Source organism: Sus scrofa, chromosome 6 (genome assembly GCF_054392235.1).
Source record: "Sus scrofa isolate SSC_HxYL_T2T_F1_AM1 chromosome 6, Sscrofa_HxYL_maternal_Yorkshire_Landrace_v2.0, whole genome shotgun sequence".
Lineage (NCBI taxonomy): Eukaryota > Metazoa > Chordata > Mammalia > Artiodactyla > Suidae > Sus > Sus scrofa.
The window spans coordinates 48,030,837-48,055,465 of NC_139388.1; the positions used below are offsets into that span (position 1 = coordinate 48,030,837).

The following is a 24,629-nucleotide window of genomic DNA, read 5'->3' on the forward strand; positions in this document are numbered from 1 at the left end:
AACCACTGAGCCACTGACAGGAACTCCTGGTGATTTTTAATGATATTTTAACTTCTTTCAAGTGCATAAAGTTAAAAAAAAAATACTAAGGAGTTCCCTCGTGGCTCAGTGGGTTAAAGATCCGATGTTGCCACTACACAGCTTGGGTCACTGCTGTGGTGTGGCCCAGGAACTTCCACATGCTGCAGGCACAGCCAAAAAAAATATATAGAGATACTAAGATAAGGAGAACAAAGCAATTCCTGATGAACCTATTTCCAGTTTGGAAGAAGTACTGACAATGAGTGCCAAGTTCAGTACCTCCTGCACCTTGAATTTGGTTTCTGTGCATTGACGTATTACTGATTTCAGTTATCTTTCTTACTTGCTGTTGTCCCCATGGGGGTCCCGACCGGCCTCTGTATAACCACCTTGCTGGGGGACTAGTTCTTAACCAGAGTCACTCAGCATTGATAGGCTCGAGGATTGGATTTGTTCATGATCCATTTTCCTTCTCTGAAAGCCAATTGTTGTTTTTGTTTCTCTCTTAGGTGGTAGTTGACACGGCACAAATTGAAAATAAAGAAGCCTATGCCCCCCAGATCAGTTTAGAAGGCTCCAGAATCGTGGTTCAAGTCCCGTCCACATGGTAACGTGAAGTCTTATGTTAACACAAGCCTAAGCTCTGACTGAGGTTTGCACATCTTTGAAAGGATTGTATTGTTTTGGACTAGCGCCACACTAGTGCCATGGCAGGTCTTACTACCTCTGCAGTTTTATGGTCGGTGGTGGTATGTCAGTGCCATGTGTCATGATTGTCAGTACAGAGTAAGAGAAGCCAAGATGTCTGAAGAAATAGTCTTATTGACCAATAATGTATTTAAAATGTTATATACTCATGGGTCATATTATCTTTTTATGCTTTTTAGGGCTGCACCTGCAGCATATGGAAATTCCCGGGCTAGGGGTTGAATTGGAGCTTCAGCTGCTGTCCTACACCACAGCCTTAGCAACTCAGAATCTGAGCCACATCTTCGACCGACACTACAGCTCACGGCAAAGCCAGATCCTTAACTCACTGATCAGGGCCAGAGATCGAACCTGCATCCTCATGAGTACTAGTCAGGTTCGTAACCTGCTGAGCCACAGTGGGAACTCCCATATTATCTTCTTTTGTTACCAAGTCTACAGCTTTTGACAGGTTGTATCATTTTCTCTAAGTCCCCAGCATTTCTCTAAAGCTGAGCACAGAACATAGAATTCCTTCTTTCCTTTTGTCCAACAGCAACCCTGACCCGGAGCTCATATTACCACATAGCCAGTGTCATTTCGAATCTGGAGGCAGACTGAGCCATTTCTGTTTTTAATTATTTGATTATATTTATAAACTTAGTGTTTTTCTTATTTATTAAAAAAAAAAAGCTGCTCTTACAAATCAATAAGAAATGGGCGGAGTTCCCATCGTGGCTCAGTGGTTAACGAATCCGACTAGGAACCATGAGGTTGCGGGTTCGGTCCCTGCCCTTGCTCAGTGGGTTAAGGATCCGGCGTTGCCGTGAGCTGTGGTGTAGGTTGCAGACGCGGCTCGGATCCTGCGTTGCTGTGGCTCTGGCGTAGGCTGGTGGCTACAGCTCCGATTGGACCCCTAGCCTGGGAACCTCCATATGCCGCGGGAGCGGCCCAAGAAATAGCAACAACAACAACAACAACAACAACAACAAAAAGACAAAAGACAAAAAAAAAAAAAAAAAAAAAAAAAAGAAATGGGCAAGGTACATGACAGGAAAACCAGAAGAGACATGGTCAACAAAGAGATGAAGAACACGTGTGACCTCCCCTAATGAAAAAAGGCAGGCGAAGTAGGAGAACAACACAGGAGTTCCCATTTGGGCACAGCAGAACCAAATCCGACCAGTATCCATGAAGATATGGGTTCAATCCTTGGCCTCGCTCAGTGGGTCGGGAATCCAGCATTGCCGTGAACTGTGGTGTAGATCACAGACGTGGCTCAGATCCCGCGTCGCTGTAGCTGTGGCATAGGCCGGCAGCTATAGCTCCGAATTGACCCCTAGCCTGGGAACTTCCATGTGCCACAGGCGCAGCCCTAAAAAGAAAAAAAAAATGTCATTTTGCTCATCATGTTGTTAAATTGTTATAGAATAACAGTACTAGGTTTGGGCCAGACTGTACAAAAACAGGCACAGACGCTGTTGAATAAATCACACAGCCTTTCTGGAGGGCAGTTTCATTTGTCAGAAGCCTAAAATAAGGGCTCTGACCTCAGCAGTTCCACCCCTAGGGATTTATGCTTGTGATGTGCACACAGACTCAGCTGAAGGATCAGCAGCGCAGCTTTATGAGTAAACAGCAAAAATTAAGCATTTATTGGAAGACTTTCGTGGTTAAAATTATGAACAGAGTGAATATTTAACTATATAGAAAAGGTTTAAAGCATTGAGTAGGAAGAGATAGAGATAGTAACTAAAGTGGTAGCTAGGTAATACATTCCAATTTTGAGGGACTGGAGGGGTTTTTTGTTTTTTTGGTGGGGGGAGGTTGGCCGCACCTGAGGCACATGGCAGTTCTTGGGCCAGGGATCAAATCCATGCCAGAGCAGTGATCTGAGCCACCGCAGTGACAACACCAGGTCCTTAATCCACTGAACCACAAGGAAACTCCTCAAATTGTGTTTAAACCACTTCTTTTTGAAAGGTGATGGTCCAATGGAGAGTCTGCCAAAACTGTTAGAATTTGTTGATATATCAAGTAAAGGTCAGTAGTTCACGTCCCAAGATCTCCCTTCTATGAGTTTCCTCCACAAATTTTTTGGATTATTGGTGTGGTACAATGTTAATTTATATACATATCTTCATTCCTATCAAACAGTAGATTAAAAGCTTTCTTTTTTTGGTAAGACTTTTGTGTTACTGAATTCTGTTTTTATTTTTATTTTTTTATTTTTTTAGGGCCGCTCCTGAGATATATGGAGGTTCCCAGGCTAGGGGTCCAATCAGAGCTACAGCTGCCAGTCTATACACCACAGCCACAGCAACGTGGGATCCGAGCCGCATCTGTGACCTACACCACAGCTCACGGCAACACCGGATCCTTAACCCACTGATCCAGGCCAAGGATTGAACCCACATCCTCATGGATACTATCTGGGGTTGTTACCACTGAACCACAATGGGAACTCCGTGTTCCTCAGTTCTTCATTTGTTTTCTAATTCAGGTTCTTATTGAAAAGTATTCAACTTAACCAGGATTCTCATTTTAAAGATGATATTTTGAACTCTTGGATAACTGAGTGACTATAAACAGCTAGTTCTAAACGGTTAACACTGCAGACTTCCGAAACTCTCCCTATGTGATTGATTTCCTTTGTCATTTCTTGCACCTCCTTGAAAAGACTTCATAGACTGTGATTACTTGGAGTGGCTCCCTCTGCTGGCTACTTTTGATAAAAAATACAAAGTTTTCATGTTTTATGTTTCACATTACAAAATATGTGCTTATTGAGAAGAACTCAAAAAGAAATGATTGCTTTACTCCATTTTGGAAAAAATGAAATTATTAGCAAAGCTAGTCAAGAATTTATTATATGCTTTGCTTTTAATAAAATGAAGTGACTAGCTGCCAGATGTTTTTTGTTTTTTGGTTTCTTTTTTGGCCACACTCATGGCATGCAGAAGTTCCTGGACCAGGGATTGAACCTGCACCACAGCCACAGCTGTAACCAGAACCTGCGCCACAGCCACAGCTGTAACCAGAGCCACAGCAGTGATAATGCCAGATCCTTAACCCACTGAGCCATGAAGGAATTCCCAGATGTTTTATTTTTTTCCCCAAAGAGAGTAATACTTTATCTAGATTTTTTTTTTTTTTTTTTTACCTGTCGTATTTAAGCTGTTTACCCATTCTTTCTTTCAGCAAATATTTACTGAGTACCTACTATGTGGCAGGCACAGTTCTAGGCTCTGGGAATTTAACCATGAGTAGGACAGACAGGGTCCCTGTCCCTAACAGAGCTGGCTTCACAATGGCATGGGGGTCGGGGAGGGGACAGCTGATAAGCTATATGAGTTAAGTTCAAACACTGGCAAGCGGCTGAGGGGAGTGAGAGTAGAATGACATCATGTGATAGAGAATAACTGGGGTAGAGCTGGCAGGAGGAGGCTATTTTGGATGAGGAGGTCAGTCACGAAGGGTCTCTTTGACGATGTGACATTTGAGAGGAGCCAGCCATGCAGAGAGCAGGTGCTTTCCCCAAAGCATTCCAGGTAGAAGGAACAGCAAATGCAAAGGCCTGCGGAGTAAAGCCGCATGGCTGGAGATACACTAGGTGGTGGTGGAGACTGAAAGAGAAGCTGGGACTTGCAGTGTCCCTGAGGGACTTGGCTTTTATCTAAGAAAGGATAAAGGCTTTCAAACCAGTCCCGGCGATTTGTCAAAAGAAGGGATTTAGTCTCTTAAGGGGATTTTATTGATCAACTCTCAAGACTGATGAATAAAATAAAAATGCCGATTTGTTGATTTTTAGAAAGAAAAATGATTGCCAGGAATTATAGTACTCCTTTCTGCATGACCAGAAGATGCTCTCCTAGTGGGCAAACCTGTAACCAGCCAGATCACAAACAGAAGTTGAGTTGGGAACATATAGCAAGTGTGTCCAGGTGACCGTTGATTCCAGGTTGAGAGAATTGGGTGCATGAACCTCGGCCAGGTCCGCTGGCCAGGAGTCCCTCACAGGTGACCAGGGTCTGGTTGGGCACTGGCAGAGCTTACCTTGTTTGTTTGTTTGTTTTTAAATAAATTTCATTTGAGTATAGTTGACTTAGAAAATTGTGTTAGTTTCAGGTGTACAGCAAAGTAAATCATTCTTTTTCAGATTCTTTTCCCACATGGGTTATCATCCAGTATTGAGTAGATTACCCTGTGCTATATAGTAGGTTCTGGTTACCCATATGTTTTGTTTGTTTGTTTGTTTGGTTGGTTTTTATAAGCAAGCTTTTTTTTTTATTAGAGTAAGTTGACTTATAGTGTTGTGACAATTTCTGCTGTACAGCATAGTGACCCAGTCATACATATATATACATTGTTTTTCCCATCCTGTCTTCCATCATGTTCTGCCCCAAGAGATTGGCTATAGTTCCCTGTGTTATGCAGTAGGACCTCACTGCTTATCCATGCTAAGTGTAATAGTTTGCATCTACCAACCCCACACTCCCTGTCCTTCCCACTTCCTCCAGAGCTTGCCTTGTTGCTCACTTTTTCCAGTGTTTCTGAGGTTGGCCACCTCACATTCTCATGGCTCTCTTTCTTCACCAGCCAAAATCATGTTGCGAGGGCTTGCTGCCTCCTTAGGAAGGCTTTACAAGTATCAGTTTCACCATTTAACTCTCTGCCAGGTTCCCCCTCTCAGAAAAGGCCTCTTGGTGGAGGTGCCCTGGATGGGCAGTGGAGACCCGAATGGTAGGAAGCAGCTCAGTGGGGAGTAGTCTGGGCAAAGGTGACGAGAGCTAAGGTCCTGAGATGTGGGTGGGCCCAACATATTCAGCACGTGTGAGAAGGCCTCGAAGCTGGAATAAGGTGACGGCACAGAGAGGTGTGACCAGAGAACAGGAGGGCCAGGCCACAAAGAGCCTTTAAGGGCTGTGGTGAGGGGTTTTATTTCAGTCGCGACAGGATGCCACTTGAGGCATTTTATTTTTGTTTTCGGCCATGCCTGCAGCATATGGAAGTTCCCAGGCCAGGGATTGAACCCATACCCAAGCAGTGACAATGCCAGATCCTTAACCTGCTGAGCCACCAGGGAACTCTTTTTTTTGGCTTTTCTTTTTCTTTCTTTCTTTCTTTTCTTTTTTTTTTTTTTTTTTTTTGCCACTGGAGAATTTTGGACAGGGGAGTGGTGTGTTCTGATTTGTGCTACAGAAGGCTCACTCTGCTGATATGTGGAGGATGGGCCTTGGAGGGATAGGAGTGAAAAAAGGGAGACTGAATGGAGCCAGTCCTGAGACCCATGTGCTGGTGGTGTTTTAGAGTAGAACAGTAATGAGAGAGGTAGTGGAGGTGCCTGGATTCAGATTGTTTTAGAGGAAGAGCTATCAGGATTTGCTGATAGATTGGATGTAGAAAGTTAGGGAGCTAGAGATGACTCGTGTTGTTTACTTGCAGAGGAGGGCATAGGAATTGGAGTGGGTTTTGCAGTAAGAGAGGGATCAAAAATTGTGCTGACCAGGCTCTCTCTCTCTCTCTCTCTCTTTTTTTTTTTTTTTTTTTTTTCTTTGCTTTTTAGGGCTGCACCCGAAGCATGTGGAAGTTCCCAGGCTAGGGGTTGATTTGGAGCTACAGCTGCCAGCCTACACCACATAGCAATGCCAGATCTGAGCCGTCTGCGACCTACACCGCAGCTCACGGCAATGCTGGATCCTTAACCCACTGAACAAGGCAAGGGATTGAACCCGCATCCTCACGGATCCTAGTCGGGTTCATTAGCCACTGAGCCACGAAGGGAACTCCTTGACCAGGCTGTCTTTGAGCTGCCTGGTAGGTGTGTAAGGACTGTCAAGCACGCAGTGGGATGAGGGTGGAAAAGTGGAGGAAGGTCTACACTGATGAAGACGTTTGAGAGTCTTCAGCGCAGGCAGGGTCTGTAAGCCCCGGGAAGTCCTCCAGGAAGAGAGGACGAAGCCTGGAATGCACCACCATGCAGAGGTAGGGGAAGGAGAAGCAGGAGGACACCAAGAAGGAGCTGCCAGCCAGGTAGGAAGAAAATTGAGCAGATTTGGAGTCACCAAGACTGCAGAAGGCTGTAATCGAGAAGGAAAGAGATATTGCTCAATACTGCTGAGAGACTGAGTAAAGTGGGGACGGGTAACTGACCCATGACTTTGGCATGGTCTAAGTTGTCTAATAAAAGCTATTTTAGTGGAGTTATGGGGATGAATGCTCAGTCAGAATGGGATGAGGGGAGAATAGGAGGTAAGGAAGAGGAGACTGTGTTTTTGTTAAAATGGGGAACAGAGGAGTTCCCTTGTGGCTCAGCATGTTAAGGATCCAGCACTGCCACTGCTGTGTGTCTGGTTACAGCTGTGGCTCAAGTTCAGTCTCCGGCCCAGGAACTTTTGCATGCCACAGCATGGCCAAAAAAAAAAAAAAAAAAAGGTGGGGGAGGAGCTCCCCCTGTGGCTCAGTGGGCTAAGAATCCGACTGCAGCAGCTCAGGTCACCATGGAGGGCACAGGTTCAATCCCCAACCTGGTGCAGTGGATTAAAGGATCTGGCGTTGCCACATCTGCAGCACAGTTTGCAGCTGCTGGCTCAGATTCAATCTCTGGCTCAGGAATTTTGCTGTGTTGTAGGTGCAAACATAAAAAAAAAAAAAAAAAAAAAAAGAGCAGAGAAGTAGGGTAGTATCTGGAGTCGAATGTGGGGTTAGGAGGTCTTTGGTGAGACTGCTTTATTTGCCAGAGGGAATATCCCGGGGGGAATAGGATGATTACTTGAGTGAGATCCTTGGGAAAGCAAGAGGGTACGTGGCATGCAGTGCTCAGGTGGAGGGTCAGCCCATGGCAAGAGCAGGGTATGACTCTGGCTCTGACAGCAGGGCCAGGCAGGTTGTGTGCACAGACACTGGCCACCTGGGGGGGATTTGTGGTCAGGGTAGTTGAAACAGATCTCATCTGTGTCTGTGTTTTCTCAGTTAAGAGTTGAGAGAGGAAAGAAGGGGAGATGGTAGGCATAGCAGAGCTTTGCAGGGGCAGGGTGTGTGTGAAATAGTCATCCTGGAAAGGGAAGAATTTAATTTACAGAAAGACCATGTTTGTTACTTACCTGAAATTTGTAGTGAGTCCTGGTTGGCAGGCTGAGATTTTTTTTTTTTTTTTTTCCTTCCACTGACCTTTGGTTTCTCAGGTACCAGTATGAAATGCTGTAGAGGAAGGGAGGGGTGGGGCGTTAGGGGAAAAGTTTGCAAAGAAGGAGGTGCTATGCCAGGCCACGGAGTCTCAGCAGGGTAGAGGGGAATGTCAGGGTGGAAGCTGGTGTTGGGCCGTGAGAGGGCACTAGGGCCCCTGGAAGGCACCCTCTGCCCTGAACTTCTTTCCTCCCAAGCAGACTCCAGACAGTTAGAAATCCATGGAGACCCCAGATGCTATTGCTTCTTCTGGGTTTTGCAGAGCCACAATTACTGAATTTTTCTTTGGTGCCAAAGTACGTAAAAGTTGAGGCCTTCTTTGTAAGACCTGCTCGAAACCCCTTTGCAGAGAAGTGCAGCCCAGACTCACAAGGCCCGGTTCATGCCTAGGTGCCTGAAAGAAGACCCTGCTACTATGTCCCTGCTGCAGAGAAGCCTTGATCCCGAGAAGACCCTGGGCCTGGTGGACGTGCTCTACACAGCTGTGCTGGACCTCACCCGCTGGAGGGCAGGGAGGTTGGTGTCCCCGCCTGTCGCTTGAATTAGTTTATGTTCAGTTCCTCCCCTAGGGACAGTGTGACCAACACAGGGTCCTATGAGCTCGTGTCACTGATAGTACGTGAATATACAAGGTACGAAAGGGAGCTTTTTTGGCAGTCTTTCATTTTGGAATAATTTCACACTTAACAGAAAAATTACAGGAATGATACAAAGAATCGCTTTCTGCCCTTTATGCAGATCCCCCAGTTTGTTTTATCATTTCAGAGTTAAGTCTGTCAAGAGGATTTTAACCCAACTCACATTCTCCTTATGAAGTAAAAGAAGGAAAATGTTTTTAAAATGAACTTATACCTTGCATGAACTTTATTTATATCTGAAAATAGTTGACAGCTGTCAGATTACTTCTTTGTGAATTAACTTTCGAACTAGTAGGGACCATAACTATCTAGCCATGGGCCCTCCACAGATCCCTCATGAGCACACAGAGGCCCAGACATGCCCTTTCTATCTCTAGGGCCTTCTTTCAGTGCTGGAAAGAAGTATTCGGAAAACTTTGGAAGTAAAAACCACCTCTTTTTGACACTGTCTGTAAATTACTTCCAAGGATGACAGTGCTGCATAGTATCCCTGAGGCCTGGCCGCTCACCCCTCTCTGCTGTGTGGGTTTGTCCATTGACCCTCTGCTGTATCTGCCAGGCCCCCAGTCCCATCGTCCAGGTGCAGAGGTGGCCTACTGCCTCTCCCACTCTAGCCATGATCTACTCTCCTGTGCTACAGTCAGAAGGTTTTATTCAAACTCCTTAGGCCAGAATCCTAATGTAATTTAGGTGTTAGACATGGTAAAAATAAAATAATAATAAATGTAGATAGTAAGTGCTTAAATTATGTACTCTTTAAAACTCTTGGGTGTTTTTTTATTTATCTATAAAAATAAATGAACCTGATACCAAACAGAGAGGTCTTTTTATTCTTAAAGTCTTTCTTAAATACCAAGGAGATCCATTTAGTTGTATAATTTGTATATTTGTCTTTTTTTTTCTTTAATGCATTTCTTTTTAAATAGGGAACAAGCTTTACCCTGCATACAAATCCAGCTTCAAAGGGAGATCTGTGATTTTGGAAATCAGACTGACTTGCCTTCTGGAAATGGAAACAAATCTTCAGGTGGCCTGCAGAAGACGTTCTCCAAACTGACATCCCGGTTCACCAAGAAAGCTTCATGTACCAGCTCTAGCAGCAGCACAAATTATTCCATTCCAAATACTCCTTCCAAAAATATCTTCATAGCTGGGTGTTCAGAAGAGAAGGCCAAAATGCCCAGTAATATTGATTCAAGGTTACAAAGCATCTTGAACATTGGTAATTTCCCTAGGACTGCAGACCCTTCACAGTCAGCTCATAATTCTGGTAATCAAATGGCCAATGGTTTTCTCATGGAGAGACGTGACAGCTTCCTGCAAGGGGATGATGGCAAGGACGAGAAGGGTATGAACTTACCAACCGATCAGGAAATGCAGGAAGTGATAGATTTTCTCTCGGGTTTTAACATGGGCCAGTCACATCAGGGCTCCCCATTGGTGACAAGACGTAACTCTGCTGCCACAGCCATGGTGACTGAGCAGAAGGCAGGAGCCATGCAGCCACAGCAGCCATCACTGCCGGTGCCCGCTCCATCACGGCCACCCCAGGCTGGGGCACACACACCTCTGACACCCCAGCCGGGCCTGGCACCTCAGCAGCAGTCCCCAAAGCAACAACAACCCCAGGTCCTGTACTATCAACACCTGCTCCAGCCCGTGGGACCGCAGCAGCCCCCACCCCAGTCTCGGGCCCCTGGAAAATGGGTGCACGGCTCAGCCCAGCAGCCAGCACAGCCTGTTGGAGCAGGTCTGTCTCCCCTTGGCCAGTGGCCTGGCATAACTGATCTCAGTTCCGACTTGTACAGTTTGGGTCTAGTGAGCAGCTATATGGATAATGTGATGTCAGAAGTTTTGGGGCAGAAGCCACAGGGACCTAGAAATAACACCTGGCCAAACCGTGACCAAAGCGACGGAGTCTTTGGGATGTTGGGAGAGATTCTGCCTTTTGATCCAGCAGGTATGTGAGCCCCACCTCCCTACCTTGGGGTTTTAATATAAATATTCGCACTGAGGACCTCATAGGGCCCTCTGCTGTAGCAGGGTAAGTCACTGGGAGGCCTTGACTTAATCCGCCTTTAGAGATCCTTTCTCACTCTCTGTTGGCAAGTATGGGGCAGCTCCACAGAGGAAGGAAACAGTAGTGAGAGTGAGTCTGAGAAGGTAAGTGGAACTAATTTTCTCACTCTACAGAGGATAGGATTGAGGCTGAGAGAAGCTGACTGGCTCAAAGTCCCATTGTTCAAGAGGGCTCCAATCTAGGCCCTCCCAGTGTTGGAAGCCCTTTGTACGCTGCTATTTTCCTGCTTACGTAACCTGTTCTATGATTCTTTTTTGCCTAAACTCTAGAACCTGTGAAAGTGGTAAGTCACCCTCCTGCCTTCAGGAATATACCTTCTCCTGGCCTACAGACTATGAAAATACACCAGAGTCATCTTAGGAAATTAGAAAAATGTAGAAACAAAACAAAAATAAACTAGGAGGGGCAATTAAGAACGAGTTGTTGTACACCTGAAACTAACATAATATTTTAAATCAACTACAGTTTTTTTAAATGATGAAATTAATTAAATGTAAAACTATAGTAGACATTACAATGTCTACTGTAAGTCTCAATAAAGAAGTCTGAAAGAAGGGTCTTTAGAAGACCAATAAAATAGAGAAACCAATGTATCGTGATCCTGATTAAAAGAGAGCAAAGAGAAACAAGATTAGGAAAGAGAAGACATAACTACAGGTATAGGAAAGATTAAATATTTTAAAGTTAGATAGTACCACATATTATGTGATGACAGCATATTTGAAGACTGAATGAAAAATGGATTCTTTGGTGTTCCTGGTGTGGCTCAGTGCGTTAAGAACCTGACATGGTATCTGTGAGGATGCCGGTTTGATCCCTGGCCCTGCTAAGTAGGTTAAGGATCCCACGTTGCTCTGGCTGTGGTGTAGGCTGGCAGCTATGGCTCTGATTCAACCCCTAGCCTGGGAACTGCTATATGCCACAGGTGCGACCCTAAAAAGAAAAAGGAAGAAAGAAAAAAAAAAAAAAACCTTTAAAAAAAGAGAGAAAATGTGGATTCTTTTCTAATAAAGCATACATTACCAAAATTGCATCAAGACTTGGAAAACCTGCCCAGATATATTCTAGGAGAAGAGATTGGAAAGGGAATTATGAAGACAATGTGATTTTACCATGAAAACTTTTTATGAGTGTTGATAGATGCGAGAAAACAGCAGTGTATAGAAGGAGTTGGATCTCGTTCATTACTTCAGTAGTGTAAGGTAGTTCGGCATAAGGAGCTCTGCTACTGTATAGTAATCTGTCATTTCACCAATAAGTGAGGACAAGTCCTACAGCAATAGATGTTATAAAGACAGTTGGTAAAAGACATCAGCAATTCTTAAGTAAACCCCTCAAAGTAAAACACTAGTAGAAAGAAATGTCTTTTTTTTTTTTTTTTTTTTTTTTTTTTTTTGTCTTTTTGTCTTTTCTGGGGCCGCACCCGCAGCACATGGAGGTTCCCAGGCTAGGGGTCTAATTGGAGCGGTAGCTGCCGGCCTACACCAGAGCCACAGCAACGCAGGATCCAAGCCTCATCTGCAACCTACACCACAGCTCACAGCAATGGCAACGCCAGATCCTTAACCCACTGAGCAAGGCCAGGGATCGAACCCGAAACCTCATGGTTCCTAGTCAGATTTGTTAACCACTGAGCCACAATGGGAACTCCAGAAAGAAATGTCTTGAATTTCAAAAAAAAAAAAAAAAATTCTTATCTACCAAAAGCCAATAGCAAAGTCATTCCAGTTAAAATCAAGACCCAGGCAGTGTGGCAGTTGCTACTACCAATAGCATGTAACATTGTCTTGAACATACCAGCAAGTGCAACAAGACAAAAACAAAGGAAAAAATAAAATAAGGAGTTCCCGTTATGGCGCAGTGGAAATGAATCCGACTAGGAACCCTGAGGTTGTAGGTTCAATCCCTGGCCTCGCTTAGTGAGTTAAGAATCTGGCATTATTGTGAGCTGCGGTGTGGGTAGCAGATGCAGCTCAGATCCCACGTTGCTGTGGCTGTGGTGTAGGCTGGCAACTGTACCTCCAATTTGACTCCTAGCCTGGGAACTTCCATATGCCTCAGGTGTGGCCCTAAAAAAGCAATAAAAAAAAAAATCTAGAATTAGTAAGGGAACCTCATAGGTGGTAGAAATGGATTACCTTTTTCCTTCTAATTTAGCAAATGATATACATAAGTGGGAAATATGTTTCATTCACAAGGGCTGTGAAATATTGGAAATAAATATAGCAAATATTTCTATAAATAACCACCAGAAGAGGAAATTCTCTACTAAATGAACAAGCATTAACTATTAAAGGAAAGAAGTGGTTTTGTATGTCTTCTCAGAATTCCTCATACATGCTCCCTTGTTCTTGCTCTCCTTGCGGGGCGTGGTGTGGGGACCCCTGGTGATGTGGGGAAGGCAAACAGTTTCACCCGGCGGTGGAAGAGCAAGCCCACCTGGCCGACACCAGCTGAGGTGGACGCGGCACATTTTCTCAATTGCTAGTAAACAGTCTCTACACTTTCCGACAGTCCTGAAATTAAATCCAGAGTATAAATGGTGTTTGGAAGAATTTTATCATCTTTGATCTCTATCAAGGCCCAAATAGCCTTTATGTAGGAGTTTATGTAGTGTTTCTTTCTGGATATTGCTTTCTGACCTTCGAGGCCTTAATGTAGCTTTCTGCAGATGTCACCCCAAGGGCATAAGGTGTACATAGCCCTTTTTGCAAATTAAGGTAGGGCATTTCAGACGGGTGAACTCCAGAAGGCACCCTCTCAGGCAGGGCCGGCCCGCAGAGGGCCCCCTCTGGACGGGCACACAGCCCGTGCTCTCCCCCATGTGGACGTCTTTGTGCAGTGCACAAACGGCTCAGTCTCACGCAGCGCAGCTCTCTGGAGGCAGTGCCCGGGAGAACAAGCCAAGAGTGGGATTGAGCCCTGTTATCTTCCCCAACGTAAAGCTGAAAAGCATAACTGCTGGGTCATATTCAGCTTGTGACCTGTAGATATTTTCTTTCCACTCTTTTTGTTCCACTCTTTCTCGAAATGCCTCCTGAGTTGTTTTTTTCTCCTACTTGTACTGCCCTGCCTGTCCTTACTTCGTTCTATCCAGCATGTGTCCATCCCCTTTGTAATGCATTTTGGGGCGGCGACGGAGCAGGGCGGTGGGGGGCATGACTGAGGCATGTAGAAGTTCCCAGGCCAGGGATCAAACCCACACCACACCAATGACAACACCAGATCCTTAACCTACTGAGCCACCCGGGAACTCCTCCTTAATGCATTCTTAAATTTCATCTTATTCATTACAGTCTTACTATCTTCAAATTGAATGAGCAAGTCTGCCATCGGTAACCAGGAAAATACTGGATCAGAACTGAGCCCCAGGGGGAAGAGCGTGTATTCTCTATATGGCTGACCTTGATGCTTTCATAACTTCCAGGTTATCACTTGGAAAATCATCTGGTTTTCTAAGTTATTAAGTATGTAGCACCAGACATTGGAAAATTTTAAAGTAACTGGTCTTTAAAATGCTGTGTTTTGGAGTTCCCACTGTGGCTCAGCAGGTTAAGAATATGACAAGTGGGGAGTTCCCTTCAGCAGTTAACAAACCCAGCTAGGATCCATGAGTATGCAGGTTCGCTCCCTGGCCTTGCTTATTGAGTTAAGGATCCTGCGTTGCTGTGAGCTGTGGTGTAGGTCGCAGACATGGCTCGGATCCCACATTGCTGTGGCTGTGGTGTAGGCTGGCAGCTATAGCTCCAATTCACCCCCCAGCCTGGGAACCTCCAAATGCCACGGGTATTGCCCTAAAAAGCAAAAAAAAAAAAAAAAAAAGTGTGGCTGTGGCGTACAGAACCCTGTGCCGAAAGCCCCATCTCACCACATACAGCTGCTGAGTAAACCCCGTGGCCCACTCTGGGCCACAAGCTTGGCACACCCTTTCCTTCCTTCCTTTCTTTCTTTCTTTCTGGCCACACCTGAAGCATACAGAAGTTCCCAGGCCAGGGATCAAACCCACGCCACACAGTGACAATCTGTGGATCCTAACTGTTCGACCACCAGGGAACTCACCTCTTTTCATTGTGTGTGTCACCAGCACATCCTCAGAAAGTAGGGAAAGAAACAAGAAGCCAGTCTGGCTCTAAACCCTCCTTATACCTTTGTCTTAACACAGTGGGTTCAGACCCTGAATTTGCACGCTATGTGGCAGGAGTGAGCCAGGCAATGCAGCAGAAGCGACAAGTTCAACACGGTCGTCGCCCAGGCAACCCCCGGGGCCACTGGCCACCCATGGATGATACCCATCGGACCTGGCCTTTCCCAGAGTTCTTCGCAGAAGGGTGAGTGCTGAGTGTGGGAGGGAGGCTGAGTTTGGGACCCAGGTGTTCCCAAAGGGGCCTTTGTGCACTGTCATCAGGCAGTTCATTTCTAAGCCCCCATGTGAGAAGGGGGCACACGGTCAGATCTTCAGGGAGTCAGTTTTGTAACTGACTGTAGGGTGCCGAGTGGCATGTTGTGTCCTTGTGAACACAGCACTGGTATAAATTGAAGACTTCTGAGACAGACTGTTCTACCCTAGTAGACAGGATCTTATTTGAGGCTGTTTATAAAGTAATCACATGATGAACGCGGTCTTTATGTTGAAATGAGCATGGCTATGAAACCTGTATGACTTAGGAAATGTGATCATTTCGTATTGAAGCAAAGGTATATACTTCAGATCCCAGGGTACTGAGAGCGCTGTGCATTTTCATCATAACGGAAGCTGGGGAGTGCTTCTTTTATATCCCCTATTGCTCCCTAGCGAATAAACCCAGACAGCTCTAGAATGAATGTAGGGACTTCCTGCTGTGGCTCCATGGGTTGAGAATCTGACTGCAGCCGCATGGGTCGCTGCAGAGGTTCGGGTTCGATCTCCAGCCCAGGTGGTGGGTTGAAGGATCCAGCGTTGCCACAGCTGCAGCATAGGTCACAACGATTGCTCAGAATCAGTCCCTGGCCCGGGAACCATATACCATGGGTGCAGCCATTAAAAAATAAAGAAGTAAAGAAAAGAATTTCACATATAAACCACAGGCTTATGAGGAGTTTTTAGAGGAAAGAGAGGGACGGGAGACCACTGCTGGGTCATGAGACGAGTGCAGGGTAAAGACAGCTCTTTTAGCGTTAGCATGGGGGTGGGGGCTGGCCTTGGGCTGTCCAGCCAGTGTTCAGGCAGGGGGCCCGAGACCAGCGCCTCTCTTTGGCTTTCAGGGATGGCCTGCACAGCGGCTGGTCGGGTGCCCAGGGAGACTCCGCCAGCTCAAGTGACGAGACGTCCTCCGCCAACGGAGATAGCCTGTTCTCCATGTTTTCAGGGCCTGACCTCGTTGCTGCTGTGAAGCAGAGAAGGTATGAAGACATTTTTTAACCAAAGGACAGAGGGGCACATGAATGTGATCCATAGCTTATTCCCCTGAAAGCTCAGGAGCCCCGTCGCTCCCGGTCAAGCGTGTACGAGACAGGCAGCAGGCCTCTTCCACCACTGTCATCTAGTCTGCGTCTGTTGAGTAAATTAACAAAAGGCCAGAGCTGGTGGACTCAGAGAACAGCTGGAACAACCAGCTCCTCGCCTCATGCCCGCCACCCTCACCCTGGGGTTCCATGGCGACCGCCTTAGCTGCCTTCACGCAGCAGACCCAAGGCCTCCCCACCTAGAATCAGTGCCTGGAGACACTGAGGCAGGCGGCTAGCATGTCCCCTGGAGGGAAGCTAGGCAGGAACCCAGGCAGCCACTGCCCTGAGCTCTTGTTCTTTCAGGAAGCACAGCAGTGGAGAGCAGGAGACCAGCACGCTGCCCTCACCGCCCCTTCTGACCACAGTGGAGGATGTGAACCAGGTATTGCAGGCCCTGCTCTGACCTCGGGGGCTGGCTTTACGGACCATGAGCAAGGTTCCAAAGCTTAACTTTTAAGAGGGCCTGGGAGTTCCTATTGTGGCCCAGTGGTAATGAACCTGACTAGCATAAATGAGGACACAGGTTCAATCCCTGGCCTCGCTCAGTGGGTTAAGGATCTGGTGTTGCCGTGAGCTGTGGTGAAGGTCACAGACATGGCTCAGATCCCGCCTTGCTGTGGCTGTGGCCTAGGCCAGCAGCTGCAGCTCCAATGCAACCCCTAGCCTGGGAACCTCCATATGCTGAGAGTGTGGCCCTAAAAAGACGAAAAAAAAGAGGGCCTCAAAGCAATGAGGGGTTTTTTTGTAGTGAACAACTTTTTTCCTATGATTTTGTCTGAATGATTAGCCATCTCAGCTGACTCAAAGCCACATGTAGAGGAAGCTCAGGGGCTGTGCTGTCCAATAGGACAACCATTTGCCACTTGTAGCTACTTAACTTGAAATTAATTAAGTGGAAATAAAGTTTGAGGTCCTCAGTTGCACTAGCCACACACAGCGAGTGGCAGCTGCACTGGGCAGGGCAGCTAGAGAACATTTCCATCCCTGCAAATTCTATTGGCTGGAGCAGCTCCAAGACTGTGGAGAGGACTGGGGCTCTCACCCTGTTTCCTCAGTGGGAATAAGGACCAGAGACCCGAGGAGGTGGGAAAAGATGGTACATTGTCATAAATGCCACTAAGAACCCTCTTCTGTCTCTCAGGATAACAAAACCAAAACGTGGCCACCCAAAGCCCCCTGGCAACACCCTTCCCCGCTGCCAAGCACCCTGCCTGGCCCAAGCGCACCACTCTATGGGGTCGCCAGCCCTGGCAGCCAGTGGAACGACACCATGCAGATGCTGCAGTCCCCAGTGTGGGCCGCCACCAGCGACTGCAGCGCCGCCTCCTTCACCTACGTGCAGACCCCGCCGCAGCCCCCGCCCCCACCAGCACACAAGGCAGCACCCAAGGGCTTCAAGGCCTTCCCCGGGAAGGCTGAGCGCAGGCCGGCCTACTTGCCCCAGTACTAACCCAGGCTGGCCGGCCCACTTGCCCAGAGCTGTTGAGGCCAACGTCCCCACCTTAGGGCTGACTAGCTGGCACCAGCCCCCCAGAGGACCAGTGCACCCCTGTCCAAGGGATCCTTGGGATGGAGGTGCTTGGCAGCTCCAAGCCTTTAAGGCCTGGCCTCTCAAAACTGCAGAGGCATCAGATCCCTGGAGGGCCTGCTGAAGACAGCGTTTTCTGATCCTCCTCAGGAAGATGCTGGGGGATCTTCAAGCTTCATAAGCACCTCCAGTGATTCCGATGCAAGTGGGTCGCAGGCCACACTTTGAGAAACACAGCTCTCAAGTTTGTAGTCCCACTGTGTGTGGGAAAGGCATCAGGCCTGAAGGCTGAGAGCAAAACTGACCATTCTTCAGAAACCTTCCCCTGACCCCTCCTTAACATGTTGAGTGATGACCACACCAATCACTGTATCTTACAGATATTTTTCATATAGGTTTTTAGTTAAAACATCTCCTGCCTAAAATGCATTGAATATTTTAAGATAACAAATATAGCAGCTGGAGGTTTGTTCAACACTATTTTTATTTAAGCTTATACAAACTGAGCGAAGAATAGATTATTTGTGATCAGATGCAGTCACCTGGGTTTTCTGTGGGTGGACAGCCCCTCACCACCCCAGCAGCACCCAAGGGGTGCAGCCTTTACTGGATTTACAAAAGCAGGATGATAAAACTGATGTTGGAGCATAATCCTGATGGTGTGTGGAGATGAGCCAGCTGGCTGCTGTCCGTGTGCAGGATAAAGCTATACCTTCCACCCTCAGATCCTTCCGCCCATGGCCAGAGGCTTCGACAGTCTTGAAGCATGAGGGTGTGGTAAGGGGCTGCAAAGAGACACCTGCACTTGAAATTGCAGTAACTTTGTGAGCTGGCTCCAGACAAACCAATTAAGATGTAGATAGGGATTAATTTAAAAGTTTGTTCTTTAAAAACAAAAACGAGAAACCACCTCATTTTCAGTTTAACATGTGCTATTAAATAGATAACATCCTGTGGATTTAGGGATATTTTCCAGCCAGAATGGATCCAGAAGAATTGAATGGTGCTTAAATTGAGAAATAATAAATATATCTATATAGACTAGACATATCCCCACTGTATATTAATTGAGGTTACAGAAGTTCTTTATATAAAACTTATTTAAATTTTTCATATTTCATCTTTGAAAAAAGTCTAATTGAGAAAAATCCATAATATTTTCTGGTATGAAAGTTTGACAGTATTAATATTTTTTTTATATTTTCTTAAATCATTAAACCATTTTAATATATGTTAAGTACTAATAAATGGTTTATTCTTTCTAACTCCATGTAAGCTTTTCCAGCAAAGATTGTAATAACAGTTATGTTCTCATTTTTCTATGGATATAAGTAAATTTATATTTAAAATACCAAAAAGAATATATATATGTGTGTGTGTGTGTGTGTGTGTATATATATATACACACACACACATATATATGTATATGTATGTATGTATACACACTAATTCTAGAGGCCCCCTCGGGTGTCTGAGCCCAGCCATCAGAGTTTTTAGTACTGTGTTGCCAGGCTGTCGCCAGGCCTCGGGCGTTGTCTTTTGTGCTGTGTGGGGACGCCAGTGCTGCCTGTATTCATGATCCTCTCACCGTGGGTTCTGAACATTCACCTCACCATGTTTACAGAGAACTATTTTGTACATAGACTTCTTCAGGCACGTGCTTTGCACCAACCCTGCGTGGCTCTCGTCTGTGTTAGCTGTCACAGTGTGTGCACTAATCTCTGTTGACGTTGCCCGTGGCTGTTTTACTTGTAAGATGGTTTTTCTATTTCCTTCAGTAATGTGTCTACAGTACGCCGTATTTCGAGTTCTGTTATACTGAAGTACTCTTGTTTTAATAGTGCCTCCCTAAAGACCTCATCCCGGACAGAGGTCAGTCCTTGATGCTCCAGCGCAGGTGACATCGACATTGCTAGCCGTCACTTCCCAGTCTGTTTTTCTCGATAAGGAAAGACATTTTATAATGGCATTTCCATGGGCTGTGAGACCGTGTGCAGCTGTTTGTGTGGGCTCCTTGTAGGTGCTGTGTTCTCAGCACCGCCTTGCTCTGAACACTGGTAATTCCAGGTGCTGCGCTCGGCAGAGGGGTCTCGCCAAAGCGCATGTGTGTGCGTGTGTGAGTGTGTGTGTCCTTTGCGTAGCTGGGCGTGGCTGCCTTGCTCGGGCATCAGCAGGACATCGTGTGATTAGTTACAACGCTTCCAAACTGGAACGCTACATTTTGTATCTTACTTTTAAAGCTCCTATAAGTAAAATAACTATTGGCTTTATTAAAAATATACATTTAATACTTATTTGTATCTCTGTTTAAAATGAACAACAGTAGATGCCATATCAGAAGCCCTGTCTGATTCATTACTTTGAAGAGCTGCATCCAAGTTGGTTTTCAGGTCAGCCTGTTCTGAGTCTGAGCCCTTGCAAGGGTAGTGGCACTGGGGGTATTAGGATGAGCTGAGGTGGGTGGGCAGAAAGCAGGACAACTACCGTACCTCTCCTGTTGGCTTCCCTAAGGCCACAACGAGAGGAGGCCTCTGTGGACAGAGCTGATGTCATGGTGAAGGAGGCTGCCTGGAAGGAGGAAAGCTCTCTCCCTGGGTTGTGGTCTGCCAGTGTGCACAGCCCACCAAGCCCGGGTGCTTGTGCCCAGCCAGCCCTTCCCAGGAGCAGACCCAGGGATGTGGTTTCCCCCATCTCTGCCAGGGACCCAGTCTCAGGGACAAGAAGGACTAGTCTCACTAGGTGATGCCGTCCTACTATGGAGAAGGAAAGATTGTAACATAGGACCCACAAGGCGGGGTGGGTTGCAGGAGTTTTTCACCATATTTTCATTTACAGCAAGAAGCATTGGATTGAAACTTTTTTCATGAACTTAGGCAAATGGAGTAAGGAGGCATTAATATATAACCTACCAGTATAAGTACCACGCAGGCTTCTTTCTGCTGAGATGCCCAGAAGCCGACTATAAGGACTAAGTCCCAGAGCCTTCTTAGTACACCTCAGGACAAGGCTGCTTAGTAAAGCCGTGTTGCATGAGTATGCTAAGGAATACGCTGGAAGTTCATATTAAAATGCTCACAGAGGAGTTTCCAGGTGGCACAGTTGGTTAAGGATCCCGCAATGTCACTGCTGTGGCACTGGTTCAGTCCTTGTCCTGGAAACTTCCACATGCTGCAGGTGCGGCCAAAAAAAGATTTTTTAAATAAAAACTAACATTCTAGACAGAAAAATACATTTTATTCAAACTATTTAAAACTAGTACCTTAAAAAAAAAAAAAAAAGGAGTTCCCGTCGTGGCGCAGTGGTTAACGAATCCGACTAGGAATCATGAGGTTGCAGGTTCGGTCCCTGCCTTTGCTCAGTGGGTTAACGATCCGGCGTTGCCGTGAGCTGTGGTGTAGGTTGCAGACGCGGCTCGGATCCCATGTTGCTGTGGCTCTGGGGTAGGCCGGCGGCTACAGCCCCGATTCGACCCCTAGCCTAGGAACCTCCATGTGCCGCGGGAGCGGCCCAAGAAATGGCAAAAAGACAAAAACAAATAAAAAAAACTAGTACATGATGGTTCTTCACCAATTTCTGATTCACCACAGTGGTGGGGACAGAAGAGAAGTCCCATAGCCTCAGCTCCATGCCAGGTGGGTGGGGATGGAAGCAGGACAGATGTTCACCTGAACCTCAGGAGAGTCCTTGGGGGCTTTGGCTTAGCTGAGAAATAAAGCAGAACACACAGGCAGGGGAGGTCCTTATTAAGCCGCTGACCTTACTTTTCCACCTGGGGGATCCTGGGACAGTGGGGTTTCCAGCTCTCGGACTAGCTGAAACACTGCATCCCAACCGTGGTGCTGTGAAAGGATGGCCCTCTGTGAACTGTGTGACCCCTCTTGTGATCTACTTCCTGATCTGGAGACAAAGAAGAAACATACCCTTCCAAAGGCCAGCTCCTCGACTGCCAAAAAGCCATGTATGTGAACAATGTGACTTGTCAGGCTCCCATTTGTTTGAGCAGACAAATACTACGACGCAGTACGCGCTGCGAGCCTCCAGGGGGCGCTCGCTTCCTCGTCCCCGGTGCTCCTCGCCCGCGCACGCGCAGACCGCCCCACCCGGACTATGCGCACATGCGCGCACACGTCCATCCCAGACGTGCGGGTAAAGGCGTCTGCTAGTCTCCGGTCAGCTGCCCTCGCCCCTCCCGGCGCGGAGACATGCGCATACGTGCGCCCTTGGACGTGCAAGCCCGCACGCACACGCGTGCGCACCCCCTTCCCCCCACTACCTGTTAGGATCCCGCCTTCCCTGCGTAGACACGTGCGCGCCGCCCCTCGGGAGAGCAGGGGACAGCGCCGGAAGATCCGCGGAGTTCTCGCGAACCGCGATTCTTCGCGCTTTCCTGGTAACTCTGACTCAGCACCCTCTGTGGGTGCGCCTCCCTGGAACAGCTCGCGAAAATCCGTCAGCGTGTATCGCCCCACACATAACCTCCTTCAAATTTGGGCCTCAGAACTTCTGCCGCCCTGTCCCTGAACCTCCTTTGCCCTTGTCCCGGTGTTATCCCTTAGTCTCCAGGTCCTGCCTAACCCCTGTCCAGCCGCCCCGATTTAAGCCCTGACTTAAGTTTACCCTTCGATCCATTTCTCTCTCCCAGGTGATGCCATCTTAATGAGGCACTTGAAGGTGCCTGCCACTGGAGCAGTCTCTTGAATTTTCTGAGCCAGATTTATTTTTGATTGTGGTTGTCAGCCTCTTGAAGCCTCCAAGCTTCCCTTCCCTCGGATTATGACCCCTAAAATGTGCGGTTTGCACGCAGGGCTTGATATAGCATATGGTGCTGAGTATGGTGATGGTGGTAGAAATACAGGTGTAGCTTTTGTCAGAATATAAAATTACCTTAATATTTTTCCAAACCACAGACCCCACACACACCCCATACTCCAATGTCCGATCACACTGCCACCAGTGCACCTTTCCTGGTGGCTTCCTCCCCACTGCCCTACATAGATCCTTAGATCTAGTCAAGGACGCCAGTGTTAATCCCGTGGTTGAATTCTCCTGCCTCTGCCTTTGCCCTTGCTGCTGTCCTGTTAGAGGTGCCATTCTTGGCCAATTCCACTTGTAAAATTCTACCCAAACATCAGATGCAATATCATTAAGGCCCAATTGATGTTAAAACAGGGCTGGGATGGTGGGGAGGGAAAGGAGGGACTGCCCACACTTTGCTGCACATTTTTCCTAAAGCTGAAGAGTCAGAAAGTGGCAGGCAGGACAGGGTTGTGATTAAGAACAAGGCTCAAGGGAGTTCCTGTTGTGGTTCGGCGGTAACACACCCGACTAGTATCCATGAGGACTCGGGTTCAATCCTGGCCCCCACTCAGTGGTTAAGGATCAGGTGTTGCCCGGTCACAGATATAGCTTGGATCTGATGTGGCAATGGCAATGGCTGTGGCATAGGCCAGCAGCTCTGATTTGACCCCTAGCCTGGGAATTTACATGTGTCGCAGGTTCACCGACACCCCCCCCCCCCAAATCCAAAATCCAAATCCAACTGCAGTGGCTGGGGTCGCTGCGGAGTGGGTTCGATCCCCAGCCCCGGTGCTGTGAGTTAAAGGATCCAGTATTGCCGCAGCCTCAGCTTAAATTCGATCCCTGGGCCAGGAACACCCCCATGCGGCCATTAAAAAGAAAAATCCTCAGGTGATTCTCTACTTAGTAGCAAAGTGGCTATTTTCGGATTTCTTAACCTGTCTGTCAAATGGGGAGGACAAGAGGATGTCCCTCCCGGGGCTGCTAGGAGGGTTGTGAGGGAGAGAATTTAGCATAAGGCTCTACACACAGTCATTTGGCAGGAGTAATGGTGTTAAAGTAATGGTTACTTTCTTAGTAGTTGGATGATGAATGGCTTTCAATTAATAACAGTCCTTCTTTGTGCTACCCCTTCTTGCATTTTCTCTCCATAGCTACTGTGAGTTGTGGCCCTCCAGAGAGGAATCTAGTTTTCTGCTAATATGAAAAAATCCAGGAGTTCCCATCCTGGCTCCGCAGAAACAAATCTGACTAGCATCCATGAGGACACTGGTTCGATCCATGGCCTCTCTCAGGGGGGTCAAGGATCCAGCGTTTCTGCGAGCTGTGGTGTGGGTCACAGACACGGCTCGGATCTCACGTTGCTGTGGCTGTGGTGTAGGCTGGCAGCTGCAGCTCCGATTTGACCCCCTAGCCTGGGAGCCTCCATGTGCCACGGGTATGGCCCTCAAAAGACCAAAAAAAAAAAAAAAAAATCCACGTAACTTTGGAGTTTCAAAATACAATGTTAAACTTAAAATATTGGGGCGATCTGGGATTATCGGGGAAAATCTGGAGTAACTGAATCTGCTGCGAATCACAGAGGTCAAACCACTGGAGGTGTACTTTTTAACTGAATGTTAAAAAGAAGATGAAACCCTCATGGGGTTCCCTTCATGGCTCAGCGATAACGAACCCGACTAGGATCCATGAGGACCAGGGTTCAATCCCTGGCCTCGCTCAGTGGCTTAAAGGATCTGAGTTTTTCCTGCTGGCATCAGGTCCCAGGAAAGGACTTCATTTGGCTGGCTTAGGTCATGTGTTCATCTCTGATGCAATCATAGAAGCAGAGGAGGAAAGCCAAGACTGGGAGGCACTGGTTTTGGACAAAGACAACAGACAAAGAGACATCCCTGCGGTAACCAAAAAGAGCCTGCTAGAAAAAGGGAGATAGTGGCTACTCTTGGGCTAGAGTCATGGGAGGACTCATGGGGCAAGTGGATGATGGGACAGTGGCTGCTCAGACTGGCTTCCTTATTGGATGAAGTTTGTTCTGAAACACAGGATTGAGGGTGTGAGAATGCTGTTCTGGGCAGACAGGTAACTTGCTTGGATGGGAGACTCTGGTTGGAGTGCTTCCCAGGAACTCTAGTAAGAACAGATGCTGTTTAGCACAAGTCATGATTGTGCCAGGTCTGGGAAACCCAGTTAAATCTCAGAGGTGAAGAGG

At 47.1% G+C, this 24,629-nt stretch overlaps 1 protein-coding gene across 18 annotated transcripts in view; it reads left to right on the forward strand.

Annotated features, from left to right (window-relative positions):
• The window catches only part of GARRE1 (granule associated Rac and RHOG effector 1), a 97,185-nt gene extending 77,268 nt beyond the window's left edge, over window positions 1–19,917 (forward strand). For 10 of the 18 annotated variants that reach the window (XM_084960357.1, XM_084960359.1, XM_021094325.2 and 7 more), the window contains 7 exons: window positions 531–628; window positions 8,284–8,409; window positions 9,458–10,491; window positions 14,774–14,939; window positions 15,853–15,990; window positions 16,399–16,477; window positions 17,237–19,917. In XM_084960357.1, the coding sequence (XP_084816483.1) occupies window positions 531–628; window positions 8,284–8,409; window positions 9,458–10,491; window positions 14,774–14,939; window positions 15,853–15,990; window positions 16,399–16,477; window positions 17,237–17,545 (1,950 nt within the window). In that variant the 3' untranslated portion in view covers window positions 17,546–19,917. Of the gene's footprint in view, window positions 1–530; window positions 629–4,519; window positions 4,729–8,242; window positions 8,410–9,457; window positions 10,492–14,773; window positions 14,940–15,852; window positions 15,991–16,398; window positions 16,478–17,236 lie in introns of those variants that run through there. The other 8 variants (XR_014805984.1, XR_014805988.1, XR_014805987.1 and 5 more) reach the window with 2 other exon arrangements.
• The last annotated feature ends 4,712 nt before the right edge of the window (window positions 19,918–24,629 follow it).